At 45.9% G+C, this 22,213-nt stretch overlaps 1 protein-coding gene across 3 annotated transcripts in view; it reads left to right on the top strand.

Moving 5' to 3' along the window:
* Window positions 1-22,213, top strand: part of TBC1D4 (TBC1 domain family member 4) — a 1,514,114-nt gene that overhangs the window by 1,056,274 nt on the left and 435,627 nt on the right. For all 3 annotated transcript variants that reach the window (XM_069639269.1, XM_069639270.1, XM_069639271.1), the window contains one exon: window positions 697-854. In XM_069639269.1, the coding sequence (XP_069495370.1) occupies window positions 697-854 (158 nt within the window). The remainder of the gene's footprint in view (window positions 1-696; window positions 855-22,213) is intronic.

The raw sequence follows: 22,213 nt of genomic DNA on the forward strand, positions 1-22,213 counted from the left end.
CAGTTCTTAACATTACAACAAGATCATAGCACTATCTGCTGAACAAATGGAGTATCTCTTTTGATTTTCATTTGATAATATGTAAATAAAGGTGGCCAAATGATGACCAATGACACACCCAGAATTAAATGCCATGCTTGTATGATTCAGTGTAATGTGATAAGATAGCTCAGCGGGTTGAGTGCTCTCTGCTGCAAATTGTGTGGGATCTGCAGGTTTCAGGTTAGAATCGCCAGAAGGCCAACTCGCCCTTTTACCCTTTCGAGGTCGATAAGTGAGTACCAACTTTGGTTGGCTGATAATTGTAGGTAAGTTTTCTCTATACAGTGCTTTGCGGAAGGCGGTATAAAAATAACAAACCATTATATGTGCTTGACCCCTAGACTACACCTAGCAGATATCACTGAAGGAATTGCATGCAGTCAGAAGAAATCTGTTCAACAGATGCATTTGTCTGTGAGATTTCAACTACATCAAGTGTTCTTATGTTCCTCTTCCACTTTGATTTTAGATTGTGCATGCCAGTATTGTGTATACCAGTGTAGATTTGAATTTACCTGTATTGATGCGTAAAATGATCTGTTTTTGTATATCTCATACTGTATTGGTGTCCCCTGGTCTTCAATGTAATTGGCCTGCCATGGGATTGTAGCTTCTGAGCCTGACTTTCTTTTGGTCTGTTGACTATTTCCACAGTGAATTGGAAGGACGTAAAAGGACTTTGTCTGGATGCAGTAATGACTCTCTAAATGCTGGTCCCATCACCCCCCGCCGTGTCTCCTGGCGTCAACGAATTTTCCTGAGGGTCGCATCCCCCATGAATAAGTCTTCTCCCTCTGCAATGCAGCAGAAAGGTGGGTCAAAATGAGAATAAAGTAGTCAATCATTATGTAAGGTGTTCATCTGCAAATGCCCTAGATATTTGCAGCATCAATTTGAGATTGACCCTTTCATGCAATGGGGGGCAGGTTCTCTGCTAAGCAAAAGACCATCGTAGCTAGGCTCCACCTTTATAACAGGCATCATTTCTCTGGATTCCTCACTTTTACAGAAAAGCTGGTCCTCACCTCCTCCGCCTGCGTCCTCCCAGCGTTGGCATAACTGGAATGGCATAGATAATGAGCCCTGTGTCTTAACAAAGGTACAGTGAGCGGGTATGCCCTGTTACAAACTCTTTGCTCAGAGGGCTTCAGTAGCAAGTACAACATCTAGCACTGCAAATCCCTCTGCGTGCAGATGTAGTGTGTCAATAGGCTCCATGCTCGGCCAACCCCACCCATTCCGACCTCCCCATGTTGCCCAAGGGTGCAATCAATGTAGTCTTCTCAACAAGATGACCTGCTGGTCATGCACATCATATGCTAAACTCGCTGAGCTTGATTATCACCTATTTTACCATTAAGCATGAGCCCAGATTCCCCTGCATCTTTTGGGATAAACAATCACCTCCTTGTGTACTAATTGGGAAGGTTTTCTCTCATTGAATTCTATGTGTACAGGGACCTTTTCTGATCCTGGTGCTCCTCCTCCTGTAAATGAGAGAATATAGTCCAGGTTTTTGAAGTTGTCTTTAGAGAGACAGCCCAAAAATGCCCCATACAGATGTAGGAAACACAATAGAAGAACAGTAAACTTTTCACTGTTGACACTTGTGTCAGTTTTAGCAAGAATGTGGACATTTGTTCGAAACATGTTATGGAGATTTGAGTCATTACAATGTATTTCTGGGAGTCTTGGCTTTATCAGGATGAACAAGATTGTTCACTTAGACATTGGCTGTAGGCATGAGGCGCATTATTGGTCGCCTTTCGAAAGAAGTAAAGCACTTATTTGGAACAAAAACTCTCCTTATATGTGATCCATTTGTACTGTGGAATTGCAATGTCTGGAAGCAGAGACAAATAGCATAACAAGGAAATTCCTCTGGATGTATTGATGTGTAAAAGGAGTATCTCAACACAATCAACTGAGCCTTGGTCACTATATAAGCCATCCAGTTAGCAAAATCCCCTACAGAGGCAGATAGTGGTGAGCGTTTTTACAGGGTTTACTTGGCTACAATAAGAACGCACGGACCATGAGATGTGTGACAATAGGGCATGCAAACAATTCAGAAATTGGACAGTAGAGCTTGAGTTTAAGATAACTACTCAATCAAATGCACCAATTAAAGGCATTGGGCCTCATTATGGGCCCGGCAGTAACCGTGTCGGTGATAACGGTGGGTTGCCGCCGGACCTGTAAATATATACCGGCGTCTGCATTCCCGGTAACACCAGGGGATTACAACCCTGGCCGACCGTAAAGTCAGTCGCCGGCAAATTGTAAGTTCCCATTCCCATAGAGTCCTATGGCACTCTATGGGAATGGGGACCACGGAAGCACCGGCACCGTTGTTAACAAGGCCGGTGCTTCCGTGAAAACTCTGTGGGCGGAAGGGTACCCGCCTGGCAGAGTTGTGTGGTGGTACAGAAACAACGGTGCCGGTAAGCTTACCGGCACCGTTGTTTCTGGACTGGCACACTTATGAGGCCCATTGTCTCTTTACTGTCCGATGTAAAGCCATTTAAGGATCTCATCCAAGCCAGATACTGAAACATTTGGGTTGGTACTGTCGCATACCAATGGACCAACAGACATCTCAGATGAATTGTAACAAAAATAGGTTTAATTCAGTTCCACCTCTGGGTTTGGAGCAAGGATGTAACCAAATAGGTATATATCGCTGTGAAATAATGCATGGTTAGGGAAAATTAAACTGGTGAAAGGAATCACTAGTAAAATCAGTCTGGACCTATAGTTGGAGTTTGGTCCTCGGTCCAAGTGTCTCATACCACAACAGTTCCTGGTCAGTGAGTGAACTTCCTGAAAACATTATACGTAGTCATTGACTGGGTGGACGGGGGTTCATTACGAGCTGGGCGGTAAGGGGTTAACGGCGCCGGTAATGGTGCCGGCGCCGTTAACCCCTTACTGCCCTATTACGAGTCTGCTCGCGGGACCTGCTAGCAGACCAGGGAGCTAACAACGGGCACCGTTATTAACGGGCCCGTTGTTAGCTCCCTCTCCATTCCCATTGAGCCCTATGGGGGCTCGAATAAGAATGTGGATGTACTGGGTCCGGGTTCCTCGAATGAATGGAATGGCCCGGTAAGTCCTCATTTGAGGAACCCGGTACCCGGTAAGGAGGTAACCATGCCGCAAATTGCGGCATGGTTAGCTCCAACCTTGTAAATGACCCCCTGGGTCTTTGGTATTCCTTATCCAGGACCCTTTAGTTTAAGCTGCTAGTGAATATTGGTTGTATGCCTTTGAGATGATGCTTGATTTCTTTACATTCTGTCCTGCGTCATTTGTCTAGCTTCAAACATTGTAGATGGTCCCCAGCCAGGACAGTTCTTTTGATTTTCTGTCAATGAGTGGCTTGGGTCATTCCACCCTCTGTGGTGCCCATAGTTCATTCTATATACTGTCCTTATTTAGGTGGATAATACATTTTTGAACTTGTACTACCAGTGAACTCACCTGGTTCTGTTTATCTGAGGACTGACTTGCCCAGTGTCTTCATGAACTTTCCCCTTGCAAGCCCTGGCCAAGTTCAAGTTTTAGTATGTCTTTTAAAAAAATAATTTTTATTAAACATTTTAATATCAACCCTTTAATAGGAGAAGACATATTTTCGATTTCCAATGAATATCATCATGACAACATTTATTGGTTACTTATCACCCAGTGAGTACCTGTGTCTTTTGCTGTGGGATTTACCTGAGGTCTCTGCAGGCTCGTCTTCTCTCCATGTCGCAGCTGGAACCGTTACCCTAGATAACCGAAGACTTTGTTTGGAACAGGAGGGAGGCGGGATCGGTAAGAGGGAGGCCGTACGTTCAGGTGAGGTACGTGGTTCTGCGCCGGCCTTCGGTACTTAAGAGAAGACTGCCTCCTCAGTTGCAGAGTCTTCACAGGACCGTTCAGGGGTAAACCCCGGGCGTGGTCACCTGAAAGTACCTCTGGGTGGGAAAGCAGTAGTTCTTGCTGGTAGGTAAGTGTTAGTACATCCAGGTGGAAAAGGGTCTGACAAGATCCACCCGGTACCGGAAGAGTTATTTACACCAGACAAAATAACAACCGTACTGGGGGAAACCCTCTAAAGCCTCGGTAATCCAAACAGGCGAGGGTTCATGCAAAGAGGCCCTCGCCTCTGGGGTTGACTCGGACCATTCTGATTCCCTATACCTGATAAAGCCAAGTCGGCTTCTGCATGTAAAGTTTCTAGTACTTTGGTACCGAAAGACAAAATTCTTTCCTCTACTACCGCAGTTGAGCCCTCAAGCTCCTCGATACCGAGAAAATCACCTAAATCCTCTCACAAGAGGCATAAACACTCTCACTGGAAATCCAGTCTGGTACCGACTTCTCCAAAAAAGCACAAGCGGAAGAAATCTCCTGTGCCATATGTCTCGGACCCGGTACCGTAGAGTCAGAAAGATAATTCTACTCTAATTTCTTACTCTGAAGACTTTGATGCTTCCACATTATTTACAGTTCCACCGGAACAATTATTCAGCACTCCTGTGAGAGTTCATTCTCCTCACATTTTGCCACAATTTCCTCCTCAGTCTGAGGACAATTTGTGTCAATCCACTCAGGTACCAGCATCTTCGGGTCCACAGCTGGTTTTAACCAATATACAGGTGCCTAGGCCTGTGGTTTTCAACATCTACATCCAAACCAGCCGCCTAACACGGCTGACGCTTCTACTTCCCCTTTCAGACTTGAGGAGCCTCAACCTAGCTCTTCTACAATGGCTAACAACATCACCAATATAGTGCTGGAAACCATGCTTTCTGAGCCCTTTCTAGAAGTTCTGTCTCAACGCATTGAAGACAAAATGTCTCCTATTTTACCGCAGGGATCAGGGCCTACCGATCCTACCCCAGAGCCAATCAGTGTCAATGGACAACGAGGACTCTGCTCCTTTGCCCGAGAAACAAAAAATTCCAAACACTCCGACTCAGATTCGGATGACAACACCACTCAGTCACAAGATAAAATGTTTCATGACATTGTGACAAAAGCCATGCAAGCACTAGAAATCCTCCCTAGGGATAAGCCTAAAATAGCAGGTGTTTTTGGGAAACTGCCATCTCAGCAGTCAAAAGTGCCACTTCCCATGGAATTGTCTTTTCTAGAGCAAGCTCTAGCTCGTTGGGGTAAGCCTCAGTCCAATCCACAAATCTCCAAAGCTCTCGACAACAAATACAAGGTGCCTAAAGAGGAACCGTTCATACTCATGGGCAATCTTCTTGCCCAATCAGCAGTAGTTTCTGCTGCTCTAGGCATAAAGGGTAAAGGCCCTGCTCCATCTCCAGCTTCAGTTCTGGACAAAAATGCCAAAGCATGGGAACCTCAAGGTAAAAATTCTTACACCAACGTTACCTTACAACTCAGGCAGGTTAACACTGCTACAGTTTTGGTGGGATTTAATATCCTTAATTGGGAAAATCTTGAGCGCTTTACCGACATGCTCCCTCAAGAGGCTGCAGATGAGTTTTCCTTCTGGATTTCAGAGGGTAGAGAGGCATCTATCCAGCAGCTTCAAGTGTTTAAAGACCTCACTGAAACAACTGCAAGGGCAGTCGCTAGTGCAGTCTGCATGCATAGAAACGCATATTTGTCAGCCTCTTCCCTTCACCAAGATATCCAGGAGAAGGTGCTTGTCCTCCCATTTGACAATAAGACACTGTTCGATCCATACACGGACGAGATCCTCCAAAAATGTAAGGCCAGCGTCACAGCCGCTAAAATACTTAGCTCAATTTCTGTGAAACAACCCTATCACCAAAACTTTAAATCAGTCAAACCACGGCCTCAAGGAAATAGTTGTTCAGCCACTCCCGCAAAGTTTTACTACTCTTTAAAAAAAAAAGAAGATATAGACCCAAATCTAAGTCAGGACCTTGACCTTCCTCAAATTCTTCTCAAGAACAAAAGAAGTCTATTTGACTTCCTTCCGGACATGTGCATTCCTTCCACTCCTACTATCATCAAGGAGCATACATCCCCGGTAACAGGAAGGCTGTCAACTTCCTTCCCCTTTGGAAAACTATTACTCAAGAGGAATGGGTCCTGAATATTATTCAATATGGCACCACCATGCCCGTCCAGCTACTCCACCATCCTCTCCTCTGAAGCTCCAAAAATGCTCCCCGGAGCTCCTGTAAGAGATCCAAAAACTCCTTTCCTTAGGAGTAATAGAGTTGGTTCCTCAAGAGGAATTAGGTCAGGGATTTTATTCCCGTTACTTTCTGATCCCAGAGAGATCAGGTGGGATCCGTCCAATTCTGGACCTTTCAGACCTCAACCAATTTCTATCAATCGAAACCTTTCACATGGTGACCATTTCTCAAATCCTAGCATCTCTTCATCCAAACGATTGGATGGCATCTATAAATTTGCAGGATGCTTATTTTCACATCCTCATCTGCAAAGATCAACGGCAGTTCCTGAGATTCACCATAAGAAGGTCTCGTTACCAGCTCACATGTCTTCCCTTCAGGCTAAATTCTGGTCCCAGGGTTTTCACAAAAGTTCTGGGGACAGTGGCAGCCTACCTTCAGTTAAGGACAGTACATCTATATCCTTACCTAGACGACTGACGTCTCAAAGTCCAGTCACCAGAGTAATTGCTTCAAAACGTGCAACTAACATGCCACACTCTTTTCAACCTGGGGTTTTCCATAAATGTGGCAAAATCCGAGCTCATTCCTTTGCAAAGGATCCAATTCCTGGGAGAAGTTATAGATACTACTTTACACCGAGACTTTCCACCCCTCGAAAGGGTGGAAGCTATTCAGCAAACCATCGTAAAGTTCAATACTCACCAGATTCTGACAGCTTGGTGGTTTCAAAGGCTCCTGGGGCTAATGGCCTCTTGTATAAACCTATTTCCCTTTGCAAGACTTCATATGAGAATGGTCCAGTGGCATCTGGCTAGCAACTGGAACCAGCTATTGCATTCACAGAAAATTAAAATCCAAATTCCAAAGCAAGTTCAGGACTCACTCCTATGGTGGAACTCCCAGAGAACCTGTTAGCCGGGTCTCCCTTTCAGCCTCCTCTGCACCAAATAGATATAACAACAAACTCGTCGGAGTACGGTTGTGGAGCCCATTGCCTAAGCCTAAAGGCTCACGGTCTTTGGTCCTCTAAGGAAAAGGACGACCACATAAATGTTCTGGAACTAAGAGCCATATTTCTTGCTCTAAAGTCATTTCTTCCCTCACTTCAAGGAAAGGTGGTCAAGATTCTAACGGACAGTAACACTACAATGTTTTATATCAACAAGCAGGGGGGTACTTTTTCCCTTCCCCAGTGTCTCCTAGCAGAGAAGATTTGATATTGTGCTATTCAAAATCACATTTTCTTGTTGGCGTTCCATCTGGAGGGAAGGAAGAATGTCCTAGCAGACAAACCAAGCAGGTTACAATCTGCTGTGCAAGAGTGGGAGCTGAAACCTTAAGTAGCAAAGATGATATTTGAGAAGTGGAGCCATCCATCAGTGGACCTCTTTGTCAACCAGCACAACTCTCGTTGTCCTCAGTTTGGATCACGGCAAGGTCAGGTGTCTTCACTCCCTGGGGGATGCTCTACATCTGGATTGGTAGAACCTAACACACTATGCGTTCCCACCTCTCCCATTAATACACAAAGTATTTCCCAAATTCTGAATGACCCAGAATCTGACCTTGATTCTAATAGCCCTGTTCTGCCCTCGCCAGATTTGGTTTCCAGACCTTCTACAATTAGTGGGGACTTCCAAACTAGATCTCACATCATCAAAAGATCTTTTGACTCAACAGAAGGGGCATGTCCTTCATCTCTCCCCTCATTTGCTAAACTTGAAGTCCTGGTTGCTGAAAAACTGCCACTTCTCCCACTTACATTTGTCAGAACAAAATATAAACATCATGTCAGCTTCTAGGAAAGCTTCCACTAAGAAGCAATATCGTACCAAATGGTTACGGTTCTGTCACTGGGCCTTGGGCCAATACCTTAACCCTCTAGAGGCTTCTATTGATAATGTCATGTCCTTCAGGTCTTATCTGGTTTCCACTGGTCAAAGTAGACACATGCAAACATTACTTATCAGCTATTGGTGTATGCCTGAATAGAGAACATAAATCTTTCTCTCTTTCCAACGCTTACATCCCCCTATTCGTGAACCTCCACCTCAGTGGGATCTCAACGTGGTCTTACCAGCCTTAATGCGAAAACCATTTTAGCCTATGTCCTCTTGTGAATTAGAATTTCTAACTTGGAAACAGCATTCTTAGTAGCCATTACTTCGGCTAGACGAATTGGAGAGCTCCAACCTCTCTCCTCAAAGGAACCTTATTTAGTGTTCCATAAGGATAAAGTAGTCCTCTGTATGGTCCCTCCTTTCTACTTAAGGTGGTTTCCAAATTTCATTTAAATCAGGAAATATGTCATCCCGTCTTTCTTCCTAGACCGCATACTTCTGCGGCCGAAGAGACATTGCATAACTTAGATGTTGTAAGAACTTTAACATTTTACCTAGAAAGGACCCAACCATTTAGAAAGGCAGACCAGCTCTTCATTACTTATAGTGGTCCTTCTCCTAGGCTACCCCGCTTGCCTTTTGCAAGCACTATGCTATGATGATGCATCTTCTAGAAATGATGCAAAATTCGGCCAAGAGGTGCACCACATATTGTTTGCCTGAATTCCATACATGCTGTCTCCTACACCCTTACGTATACTTAAATTCTACTGCCATCAGCGGAAACACAGGAACTGGGTGTGGAACGTTGGTGACGTGGGGGTAAGGTGTGGGCCCGGCACGCGGAGGCACGCACACATGACGTAGGCTCTACCCCTTCAAAAGTTCTTAAAGTGACAGCTATCTTTTGCAGCCAGATTTTCCGGCCCGCCTGCGGATGCAATCGCTCCCAACCAGTTGTGAAGGAGGGAGAGCCTGGACTAAGAGAACCTGAATCATCATGAAGGTAATTTTTCATAATTACTACATTCGGCACAGTCTGAAACCCTTTTGAAGGAGGTTCTGCTCACCAGGTAGGTCTTGTAGGGAGTCCAAATGTCCTTGGAGCTGACTGAGGTTCTTTGGTCTGGCTGCCATCAGGGTCATGCCCGATACGATTTTTACATTTCGTATCAGAATGCAGTGTTCCAAAGCCAAGTTTGTTTAGTTGGTGGCAGTTTTCTCTAAACATTGATGAGCAAAGAGAAATAATAGTCCAGTAAGTTTCTGGCATACAGTGAAATATATGTAGTATTTCCTAATAAACCAACTAATCGGACTATTATACCACACAGCACCTATTATGCACTACACATATACAACATCACCTACCGTTTTCGGTCAAATAAATTTGGTCACTTCTCTTTAGGTACAATTGCATTTGGTTAAATCTACAGTAAACTATTACTCGTCAGTCCATGATGCACAGTCTAGGATTGATTATTGGCTGGTTTCTGCGGGATGGATGCCATGGGTGCAGGACTGTATAATACACCCAAGAACTATCTCTGATCATTCACCAGTGCTGCTTCTGATACAGTGGTGGGCCCTGGTAGTCCCCGCCCATCGTGGAGAATGCCCCTTCATGCTTACTTGATGCAAACCTGTTAGATTTGCTACAGGATAAGATTGAGGATTTCTTTCAAAGAAAGGAGGGATCGGTACCCCATCACTCTACTGTCTGGGAGACCTTCAAGGTGTGGTTGAGGGGAGAAATGATCTCTGACTGCCGGAAGCTTGAGAGAGATTAAAAGGATGGTAGAAAAAAATCTGAGGCAACTTGAAAATGACTATGGTACTTCACACAACAGAACATTATTGGGACTCATTAAAAGGAAGCTATTGAAATTCAGAGAATTGGCTGATAGAGAGGTTCACATGATGAGCCAACCTACCCAGGCACAGCGATATGGGGAAGCAGATAGGCCTGACTGTCTCTTGGCAGGTGTAATCCGTGGTGGGGAGGGGGCACAATATATAACCAGAATTAAAGGGCAGGCAGGTAACATGTTAACTACACATGAGGAAATTAACGGTGAATTCCACCGATACTACGAGGCCTTCTACACTAATATGTATGAGAGTATTGATGTTGGTTTAGCCTGATATTTAGATGGCATCTCTCTTCCGTGCCTCTCCAATGAGGCACAAGCAATACTCAATCAACCACTTACACAAGAAGAAATCACGGGTGCAATTATGGCCCTGTCATCTGGCAAGGCTTCGGGTCCACATGGGATAGGAATAGAGCTATTATACAAGGAACTTCGACAACTGTTGGCACCCAACATTTTAAAAGTCTGGGAAGAATCCCTACAGTTCGGCCAATTACCACCTATGTTCTCCGAGGCCATAATTACAGTGCTATTAAAACCAAATAGACCAGCATCTGAAATGGCCTTGTATAGACCATTATTGCAGATTAATACTGACACCAAAGTCTTCGCAAAAATGTTATCTACCCGCCTACTGCTGTATATATGTCAGCATTGGTTCACCCAGATCAATCTCGATTCATCCTGAAACGATCCACAGCGCTCAATCTAGGTAGACACTTTTGTATTATCTCTCAAATAAACCCCAAGGCCAAGGCAGTGGCGGCCTCGCTAGATGCAGAATTTGTTTTCGATTCGGTATCACGGAAGTTCCTTTTTGCAGTCCAACATCTAATGCGTTTGGGTGATCACTTTATAGAAGAATTTGTACAGCAGCTGCATGTCAAACCACCTGCTAATGTCCACACTAATGGCATGCTGTCATTCACCTTTTATATGGAGCGTGGGACGAGGCAGGGCTGCCTGCTGTCCCCACTAGTCTTTGCGCTAACAACAGAGCCTCTTGCACGAATAATAATGCACAATAAACATGGACATAGTGGGATTCGCATAGCAGTGTTACGCTCACCTGGTATCCACGGGGACGCCACCCAGCCCTGGTTGGATGATTTGCACTCTCGAACCCTCTCTCAGTCCCTTGGTAAGGCCTCTGGTTAAAGATGGGTCTGCAATATAGGAGAGTTGGATTCAATACCAGATTTTCTTTGTTTTCCCACCTCCCTTGGCCTCAACTCCTTCCTCCCCCTTGGGCCCGCTCCTCACCTTAATATTGTAAAAGGTGAATTCTCCATCCTGCTCCTCGTTGCAGGGGCGCGTAGATGTGGGGGGGCAAGCAGCGACCAAGTTACTTCACTGGTGCAAGTCCCCCCCCCCATGGGAATCCACGCCTGCTGCGACTCCGTAGGTTTGCTGCTTTGCAGTCTTTATATGCAGTTCTTATGTTCCTCTTTAGCTCGAATAATAATGTCTTGCTTCTTTCCTTTTAGGTATGGAAAGGTATTTTGGTGTTGGCATGCAGTTTGAAGATGAGCAAGGGCCGGTAGGTGAAAGCGCGGTGTGCGCGATGCTGTCTGGAGAGTAATGCGCGGCGCTGTTTCGCCTTTTATATTGCTAACCTGTGTCTTTTCTCTCCTTGCAGGTTGCGATGTTCCTCACAGAGCGCCGTAATGTTCCTGACCAGGAGATGAATACCCAGGTAAGAACTGTGTGGCTTTCTTCATTCGGGAGGAAACGTGAGTAAACACTTACTAATGCTGGCTTTCTTTCTCCTCTTTCCAGGTTATGGTATTCCAGGATGCATGCGGTGCCGGATGATGGAGTTGGTACCTTCGGGTGAGTGGAACTGAAGTCGGCGATGGATTGAAGACAGGATACTGTTCCAGGTAAGTTTCGTAGTGTTCTTTCTCTCTCTGCAGGTCCTTGGTTTCAGGTAAACTGGCATCAAAGAACTGGACACGGTGAGCGTTACGCTGCCCACAGCAGAATAACGCAAAGCATGTTCTGCTGTTTGAGTGCGGTTTAAATGGTCTCAGGTAAAGAAGTCCAGGTAAAATAGTCCCAGGCCTGCCACACCCAAAGTAGTCCAGGTAAAGTAGTCCCAGGCCTGCCACACCCAAAAGACTAGACTGCATAGCTCAGTTCCTTGTAACTTAGCTATGTGTGTGCCTCCATGTTGGCTGAACCCCCAAGTTAAATAGTCCCAAGTAAATAGTCCCATTCTAATGTTGGTCTTCATGATGGTTATGAGCCTGGCGCCAAAGGCGCCAGGACTGACTCCAAGAGAGTCTTGGATGAGGTTTTAAGGCCTTTTACCTGGCCCTAACTGGAAGGCTGACTTGCCAGTGAGGGCACGGGTCATGACAGCAGGGCTGCCACAGGTCATATCCTTCTTCGCTGATGATACACTTTTATATATCCGTGAGCTCCAATGATGGAAGAGATCCGTAAATGTACGCTCTACTCTGGGTATCGAATCAACGAGGCAAAGTCCGAACTATTCCCATTGACTGATGTCACATACATACCAGTGGACTTGCTGGGCGTGGGGTCCTCAGTGGCCCTATCTTCCTCGTCGCCCCCCCCCCAGTTGCTCGCCTCGTCGGGATCCTTCCCGTGGGCCCTGGATTCCTCGAACTTCTTGTCCAGGATCCTTTGGACGCTAGCCAACTCATCCTCCGAGGTGGCATCCATGTCCGTTGTGGCTACTGTGCCCCCGGCACTCCATTTCTCCTGCTGGGGTTTCACGGGGGTCTTCTCGATAGGCAGAAAAGATGATTCCCGCTGGGGTGGCAGGGAAACTCCAGCCCCTGAAGCCGTCTCCACTGGGGAAGCCTCTGCAGTTTTCGCCAGGGCCGCCACGACTCCTTCAATCGAGGCCTTACCCGGGTGAATCAGGGCCTTCACAACCTTGGGCGTGCCTGAGATCTTCACCTTGAGGGGAGGGTCGCCGCCTTGCTCCCCCTCGGCTGTCTCCGTCGGGATCGACCGGGGCTTCTCCCAAAGCTTACCCGGGTTCTCTGACTTCCTCTTCACCGAGCCAGAGCGTTGGCTCGTGGTCGATGGCCAAGGATTCCCAGCCTGACGACGGGGAATATTCATGAGCATGTGAATCCATGCCAGACCCATGCTGGAGAACAACAGTTACAGGTAAGTAACTTGTTCCTTACTTCTGTAATATCCCAATATGGGCCAGTCAAGCGTTTATTGACAGACTTTGCTTGTTGGTACCTGAATATATATGGGGGGTGGGTGCGCCACGATTGAAATCGGAAGGACTGGCCGAGCCATTTGAATAAGGAGGCCTGGCAGCACCCAACTTTGAGCTCCATTATATTTTCACAAGCTCAGTATGCTGGCCATTGGTACTCCATTGATAATAACCCGATAATAACCCGATACACCAGGCCCTAGATGCATACAGTGCTGCACCAACACACTTGAAGTCTATTATCTTTGCTGACTCATACGATCATTTGTATTAGTTCGACCCGGTACGCACAACAGTAAACGCCTGGTCAAGATTGTTTAAGAGGCTAGTTGTGACGTCCCCATACTGTGGATCTGCTCCTCTGTGGAATTTCCCAGGACTTCCTCCAACATATGACAGACATTAAGAACATGTGAGATGTGGGGGAAGTGATGACCTTACATTATCCCTGACGGGGTGTTCATTACCCTGGAGGAATTTGCGGACAAGCTGGGTGATAATCCGATTAGGTCACTCCAATACTTTAGAATGAGAGTGGCGGCTCGTCGCCGGTGACCTTTGTTTTCCATGAACCAGATATATGTGAGCCTGTAGAAATGATAGTGTGCTTCGGAGAGCCCAGAAGGCTTGTGTCCAGATTGTATAAAGTATGTCAGGCCAATCAGACATCTGTCAATAGGGCCAAAGGGAAATGGTAGAAAGATTTACACACTGTCATAGATGAAGAAAAATGGTTGCGCTGTTGTTGCTTGACAAAAGAGGTTTCCCTTTACGTAAAGGTCCGGCTAATACACTTTAAAACACTGAATCAATTGCACTACACCCCTGCACACATTTCAAAATGTGCACCTAATGTTGGTGATGAATGTGTGAAGTGTGGTAGGGCTGCTGCTGATTCCTTGCATCTGTATTGGAACTGCCCGCTGATTATTCGATTCATGCAGGAGGTCACAGATATCTTATATGATATTGCCAAAATATCTCTGGTACTCTCTTCCCCGAAATCACTGCTGGGAGACATCGGGAAGGTCACTATAAAGGTCTTAAGGCTCTTCAATTTGAGTTGCATGATTGCTAATAAAATGTATTCTGAAATATTGGAAATCCAGAATTGCCTCTAGTACAACTGAATTGCTCAAGGAACTAACTTACGCTAAAGAAAGGGAATAGGGCTACACTGCAATGGTTGTGCCCAGATGCAAGCCAAAGGACATTTGGGGACCATTTCAAGATTACCTGTTGCGAATAAATGAAGGTGAGGGAACGGCTGGACTGACCCTCTACTCTAGTGTTTATAGATATGGGACAAAGTACTGCAACCAATACTATGTCATCGAACACTCTAACAAGCAGTAGTAATTCAATGTGTGTATTTTATTATGTTGCAAACTCTCTGTCACATGGTTTGTCATTAAAGTAACATGTCTGCTGCTATGTTAAATAAAGGTTTAAAAAAATATTCTCCATCCACCCCTCACTCACCCACAGCTTCCTGCCCATCTACAGGCTACCTGGCTGTGATAGACACTTTGCTCTGATCTCATTTCTGCACTCTCCCTTCGACCACTCATATGGACGGACCACACAGCCATCTTTTTCTCTCTTCTGTCACCAACTCTTCCTCTACGAAAGACAAACACCTGTCCACCATTCCACATCCAGCTTTGGAACAAGGTCATAATAACCCCAGACCTGGCGGACTCCCTGCTCTCCACCTTCCCCTCCCTTCGTACCGAAGGAGGACCACCGTCCATCAACCTCTTCAACACATGACTCTCTCAACCCTACTACCGCTCACCCCCACAAGATCTATGCCCGCAAGACAAGGACTTTGAAGAGCCAGGAATGAGACACAGACACAGAGGACACATGATTGTGGTTATACACTTGTATTCAAAATAATAAATGTATTAGAAAATGCCTCTATGTCCCCACTCTAGGAGGTATTTCCCTACCTCAACTCAAGATGTCCAAAGCAAAATGTCCTGTGTCCGAAATCCTATCCTAACCATCAAATTCTAAAAGTAACTCTAAGGTGCTAAGGGTAAAGTCTTTAGCCTTGAATGCGCACAAATGTTCAAGTTCAAATGAAAGGTGTAACTCCAACATAAATGTTCCCTATGGATAGTGTTCACAGGTCCAGGGAATGGCTCCCTTCCTCAGGTTTCTGTTGCCGAATACAACAGATCAACAAGACAATCAAAGTTCTTTATAGCCCAAGAGGATAGCTCCCTCCTTAGCGTTGCACTCCACTCATAGGGAAATGTCTACTTTCCCCAGGTCAGACAATTGTTGTTTTCTATCGAGACATATGCTGTTACCACCTTGCATTGGTATAAAATAAACATATTCAAACAATTCAAAATCCTAAGGGCATGAGTCTTCCTTGGGATTCTTTGTTCAACAAAACAACTTAGATGCAAAACAACTTGGCTGCGGGTCCCAGCCTGGCTGGAAACCTGGTATACTCCCCTGCCAGGTTCTTCTCCACATTCAGTGAAATTTCACTCACAAGCTTGCCTTTGCCTGATGTACTTTCCTGCCAGCCCTTTCTCATGTAGTTCACTTTACACTCTTCCAAACCTAACTTTGCCTGGTATTCCCTGCTGCCAGGACTTTCTCGTACAGTTCATTTTTTAAACCTCTCGCGGTAAATGTGAAGCAGTGTTCCGGCATCCCATTCTTAACTTCACAGGCTCACCGGTTTCACCTAGCGGCTTCCGCATCCTTCGCGGCTCCAAGTCTGCTGCTGAGCCCTTCTCGGTGTTCAAGCAATGCTGGTACTGCTTCTCGGTTCCCGTGGCCGCCAGGAAGACTTCCCTTCTCTTCCTGATAAGGTCCCAGCATGGCAAACCCGCCCCAGCAGTCCTCCTTTTTCTGTCGTCTCCCTGAGCTTCCAGGCTTCACAGTCTTCTCTGTGGCTCGGCAGTCCCTCGGTCAGCACCAAGAGGACAAAGCTTCTCCAGACAGCTTCTATCTTCCCCATGCTGATCAGGGTTTTTAAATGTCCCGGCACCTATCATACACTCGCATCCACTAGAGCACGTCCTGGGCTTCACTGATCCTCATTGCTCCATTCAGCCTCCTCGTTCCCAATATTTCTATATACATGGGAATGATAGGCAGGCCATGGCATTTTATTCATCAGAATATTGAACAATATCATCAGTAGGTAATATAGGTGGTTGAAGGAGGTTATATGGGTGGTTGAGGAGGACTGTCGCAGTATGCCATAAAGGCATGAGCAATGCAGTGGCTATCCGTAAAAGGGAAAGGGGATATGCATTTTCATCTGATGATGCTGGGTCATCCCGCTGAGGGTCACCTCCCCCCATGTGGTCATCTCTCAAATAGCCACCCCCAGGGTCAGCATCAGGTGGTAGCTGCTTTTCCCTGGCAACATGGGAAGAGGCTACCTCCGGGAAAGGAGTGAATGCATCTTTGGATTCATTACAGGTCCCTTACCCAAGTGGTTCACCCCCCCCCCCCTCCTCAAATCTCTCAAAACAAGTAATCACCCCCTAGGACGTAGATGGCGGATCAACCCAACCCCCCAAAATAAATCGGCCTACGCCCATGAACATCATATCTACAAAGCTGAAATCCGCAAAGCCCAAAAAATCCTTTTACAAGAATAGAATCGCCAACTTCTGTAACAATAGCAAGATCACAGAATTCATGGCCCCCTCTGCACTTCTCCCGCTCGCACATCTCCCAAACCCTCTGCGATGCCCACTCCGACCATTTCCATAACACTGGTGGAAAGAACACACACCATCAATACGAAACTAGCAGCACTCCGACCCCATCCACCTGCTTCGCCATACAAACCCACCGACCAGCCCATCCTGCCTCCTGTATTCTTCTCCTCCTCACCCATTTCAGACCTGATTTCATTAAACTACTGACTGACAGCCGTCCATCCGGATCCCTGAGTGACCCATACCCCCACGCCCTCCCTCCTCAAAGAAATCTTTGCATCGACCTGCAAAGGCAGCATCGCTAGATTCATCCTCAACACCTTCCTCCCCTCAGGCATTTTCCCAGAAGCATTTTCCCATGTCAAACCCCTCTTTAAAAAACATCCCCCTCCGACCAGCAAACTAATGACCGATCTCTAACACCTGTTTCCTAGCCAAACTAACTGACCGCATTGCCTACTCCCAACTCATCACTTTCACAGAAACCTCCTCTTTGACCCAGCCCTGTCCGGTTTCAGACCCCTTCACGGAACTAACTGAATCATCCTTAGTCTCTGTATGGGACAACCTCAAAAACACAGCAGACACCATTAACCACAGCATCCTCACTGACAGGCTCCACTCCCTTGGCATTAGGGACACAGCACTGAAGGGGATCTCCACATTCCTTGCAAACAGACACTAAATCACTTACCTCCAGCCTTTCACCTAATCCGCTCGACCTGTCAGTAACAGAGTCCCCCAAGGTGCCTGCCTATCCCCTCCCCTCTCCTCTCCTCTTCAACCTCGACATGAGCCCTCTCCCCGCACTCATACAAGCACACACAATCTCACCTGCTGCAACTATGCTGATGACACTCAAATGATTTTCAGAATCCCTTAGTCTGTCTCCACCTCCCAACCAGTCCTCCCACCCTGCCTCACAGACATTGATCACTGGTTGACTGTCACCCATCTCCTGCTCAATCGTGGGAAAACAGAGATCATGATCTACAGAAAAACAGCCCTCTTCCTGCAACCCACCCCATGGCCTACCTCCCCGGCCCCACCCCCTCCCCACCCCTACCTCATCCACCACAGTCAAAAACCTGGGCTGCACAATGGACGCTGACCCGACTCTATCACATGACATTAACACTCTTGTCAGTATCCTGCTACCTTTATCTCTGCATACTCAGGCGCATCTTCCCTTACCTCTCCTACTCCCACAGAGTGATGGCAATCATGTCCATTGTCCTCTCATGACTAAACTATGCAAACTCACTCTATCTAGCCACCCCGCCTACCAACTCAAAAAGCTCTGAAAAGTCCAGAACCCCACAGCTCGACTCCTCCTCACCCTCGGCCGAAGCGAGTGCACCACTGCCGCCCTCTGTACCCTCCACTGGCTCCCAATCGGACGGCGGGTCACATTCAAAGTCATGTTTATCACTTACCTAGTTTTAGACCACACAGGCCCTAAATACCTGCAACAGAAAGTCACCCTGGTGATTCCCTCTTTCAAATCAACCAGATTTGGGGGCACCACTTTCTCCTTCCAAGACCGCACTATTTGGAATTCTGTGCCGCCTAACCTTCCGGAGGGCCTTCAAGAAATAGCTATTCCCCTCAGCATTATGACTAACCCTGCTCTAACCCCCTGAACTAACTACTTATTCCTAAGAGGACCGCAGAATGAATAAATCACCAAAGAACGGTGAGCCAATGTGTTGTAGTTGGATGAAGTGTGAGGGCATTCAGTGTAGTGCATCTGGGTGAACTTTAGGAGCAGTCAGTGGATTTAGATTTGGATAGACTCGAGGGGCAGCCCAAGCACAATTGTGAGGGTAGCTAATTTACTGCATTTAATTATATTACGATGAATTTGAGAATATACAATGTATCGCATTTAGATGTATTTCCAGGGCGGCCAATGTATCGCACTTCCATAAATCCGAGGCGAGCAGATGTAGTTCACTGTCACACACTTGTAGGGTGGCCACTACACCTGCCTCTAGATTAATCTAGATGAAGGTATGACGGTAGACAATACTGTATTGCACCAAGGGAATTGCCTCAACCATTAGAATGCAGCTATCCCCCACGACAAGTATCGGTCTAGTTACTCACATGTTTCTCCTGCTTCACCTACTTTGCAGAACACTTCTGCCATTGAAATGCAGCCATCCCCCATGATAGCATTTTGTTTAGCTGCACACATACATTCTCAGCACCCACGCACTCCTCTTAGAGACTTTGCACAAGAACTGTTCCACTAGAATTCAGCTACCCCCCATGAAGAAATTTGGCTTAGCTGCACACATAATGTCTCCCCTGTTTCACTATTAGCGCAACACCTCTACCTTTAGAATGCAGATATCCTCCACGACAAAATTTAGTCTAGCTGCACACATAATGTGTCTCTTGCATACTCTCCATCATACTACCCTTAGCACCCATGCACTACTCTAAGACTCTGCACAGCACCTATGCAATTAGGATCTAGCTATGTGCCCACGATAAAATTCTGTCTCGCTGCCCACTTAATGTCTCACCCGCTTTACATACTTTCATAGTCCTATGCTATTACAATACAGCAATCCCCCACAATACAACTTCAGTCTAGCTGCACATGTCTCCCTCGCATGCCCTAGATTACCCTCAGCACCCACACACTACTCTAAGACACTTTGCACAACACCTCTGCCATTAGAATGCAGCTATCCCACACGATAAAATTCTGAATAGCTGCCCACATAATGTCTCTCTTGCATACTATACAGACTACCCTCATTACCCATGTACTACTCTAAGACACTTTGCACAGCACCTTAGCCATTTGGAATGCAGCTATATCCCCACACTAAAAATGTGGTCTGGCTTCACACATAATATCTCTCTTGCATACTCTCCAGACTACCTATCTGCACCCACCCACATACCTGCTCAACATGTGTGACTAGCAGGGACTTGCCCACCCCTCCATAGTGTCGTATTGGCTACAATTCACACAAGCATTGTACACATTTCTGACGAATTTCCCATACTTGGACTTTGGTCCCCAAGGGCGTTCAACCAACAGCGTGTTGAGACCATACCAATGGTGAAAGGGGCAATGCAAATGCCCATTCCATTCCATTATTAGTTTGCAAAGCTCTTGTGAACTGAAGTTTACTTCAGATCTATGCCACACTGTTGGATCCCCCACCTCTTTCTTTATATAAAGATCTATAGATCTTCCACAGCTATCAACACTTTTGTTACTAAATGTGAGTGCCTATTAGGAGGGATTGGAGTAGCATCTCTCACGTCAATTAAAAATAGTTCTAACTTTAAAAAAAAAAAACCTCCTAGAATTAGTGGCTCTCCATGCCAGAATCACTTCTGAGCTATAGCCATACATACAAAGAAATCACTATTATAAATGGTGAAATGTATTAATGTGTTTTTATATTGACCTCATTACCTACGCATGAAGTTCTACGGCTTAGAGCAGTCATAGCACACTCTGACCGCACTTGCTATTTTTGTTTGATCAGAACTGGAGGCATTATTTTATTTATGCATACAGTGTTCTTGCTTTGACCAATTAAGAATCCTACATTTTTTTGTCCATAGATGTTTTTATTGCCATTTTCATAAAGATAAACATTTTTTGAACAGTGTTCGCCCACTCCTTCCCCCCAACTTCCTCTTGTCCCAACCTGGATCCAGTGTAAAACTCTATTTTGCTTCCCTTCTCCCACAGCCTACCCTTTCTCCTGACTTGTCCCCTATTGTAACCTCCTTTTGCTGAAAAAACGTGAGGTTGGGGAAAAAGAGTTTGACAGGGTATGTCCCCAACTCAGAACTGTTTTTAACACAAAAAGGAAGACACTAACCACTGTGGCAATTATTGGTTAATAGCTCATAAAGGTCCAAAAAAGCCTATGTGGACAGGGACCAATGCAGTTGAACCCAAAGAAAGAGGGTGCCAGTGCTACAAGGCTGTGGTAGGAAGACAGAAAAGGGATAGAATGAATATCTAACTATCCCTACCTGGGTGTAATGCCTCCGCTAGGTAACGGTGCTGGGCCGCTTACAAACAGGAGATAGAAAAAGACATAAAGTATCCACTTCTACATAGGTAATGCTTTCAGCCTTGTTGGTGCTGTTCCACTCTCTTCCACTGTGTACAATAAATCATTATATATTGGAAGAGAAGTGCTCAAAGGTGATTTAAAAAGAACACCAATGGTCAACTATGAAGGCATCCAGTGGGGTATCAACCAATTTATTGCCCACTAGATTGTCTCTCTGGCCATGGTGGACTGCGATCTAAAAACGACACAAACACAGGGACAAACAATGTTCAACAGAACGTTCAAACAAAGAAGATATCATGTCCCACTGTCCGTCTTGGAGTGATGTTAATGTTACGGGTTGTGGCAAATGGTAAAAGGTATGCTCACACTACAAGATAAGCCCAATTTATGCCTTCTAGTGCGTAGCAACCACCGTCGACCGGTTTCAGTGGCAAACGTGCGTGAGGCCACTTTCTTCAGGACAGTCTTCTACTCCCATCAAACGGACCAGTCAAAAGGTAATGTAAGGACTGACCTTATTGAGAGAGTAATACTACGACAATTGGAAGTGTAAATGCTTTACCCCCAAGTCGTTGGTGCCGTGAGGTTGGATCAGTTTGAGAGTTAACCTAAAGGAAACAAACAGGGTATTTGTAACCACATTCACCTCTGAGCTAATAACTTCAATTGAATTGCATATGAATCACACATCATTAGATGTAATTCACAGACGCAACACTGCTAGTACTGATGGTACAGACGGTAAAAACTCATTGTGAGTCTGCACCCACATTTAAAAGTGTATAGACACACACCTAGGTGTGCCAAAGTTAAGTTAATTCATATTCAAAAGGCACTGGATAGCCATTATACCATGCAAGTAGGGCCCTCTGTAGGGTGAAAAATATCTCAATAACTGAGGGGGAGAGTAGCCAAATACTGCCACAGGTTGTAATGAAGTAGGGCTAAAAGCATGATTGGTAAACCAGGAATTATCATCTCACCAGATGTATTATCTAACTGGGTACACGTACCTTCGGTTAGGTCATCCCTGTCCACGGTATGGTTAAATGTAGTGGAGTGTGTCCACAGTCATGTGGACCACATGGATCCAAATCCCAGGCGTTCTGAGGGGAAGAAAGCTCCCTTTGCTGACCACCTCTCGACCCCAATATTGAGCCGTACTCCGTTCAGGAACCTCTGATCACCAGTCTTTCAAAGGAGCATGGCTTGCTGGTATTATGCCAGTCCCAAAAGTCTCATTGTCCTCGGGTACCAGGCTCCCTTATAGTCCTTCTGGAGAAACGTCATTACCAAGTCCCAGTCTGCAAGGAAACCCTGGTGGTCCCCTTGTGTCGTGTAGTTAT

Source organism: Ambystoma mexicanum, chromosome 7q (genome assembly GCF_040938575.1).
Source record: "Ambystoma mexicanum isolate Mex_15411 chromosome 7q, UKY_AmexF1_1, whole genome shotgun sequence".
Lineage (NCBI taxonomy): Eukaryota > Metazoa > Chordata > Amphibia > Caudata > Ambystomatidae > Ambystoma > Ambystoma mexicanum.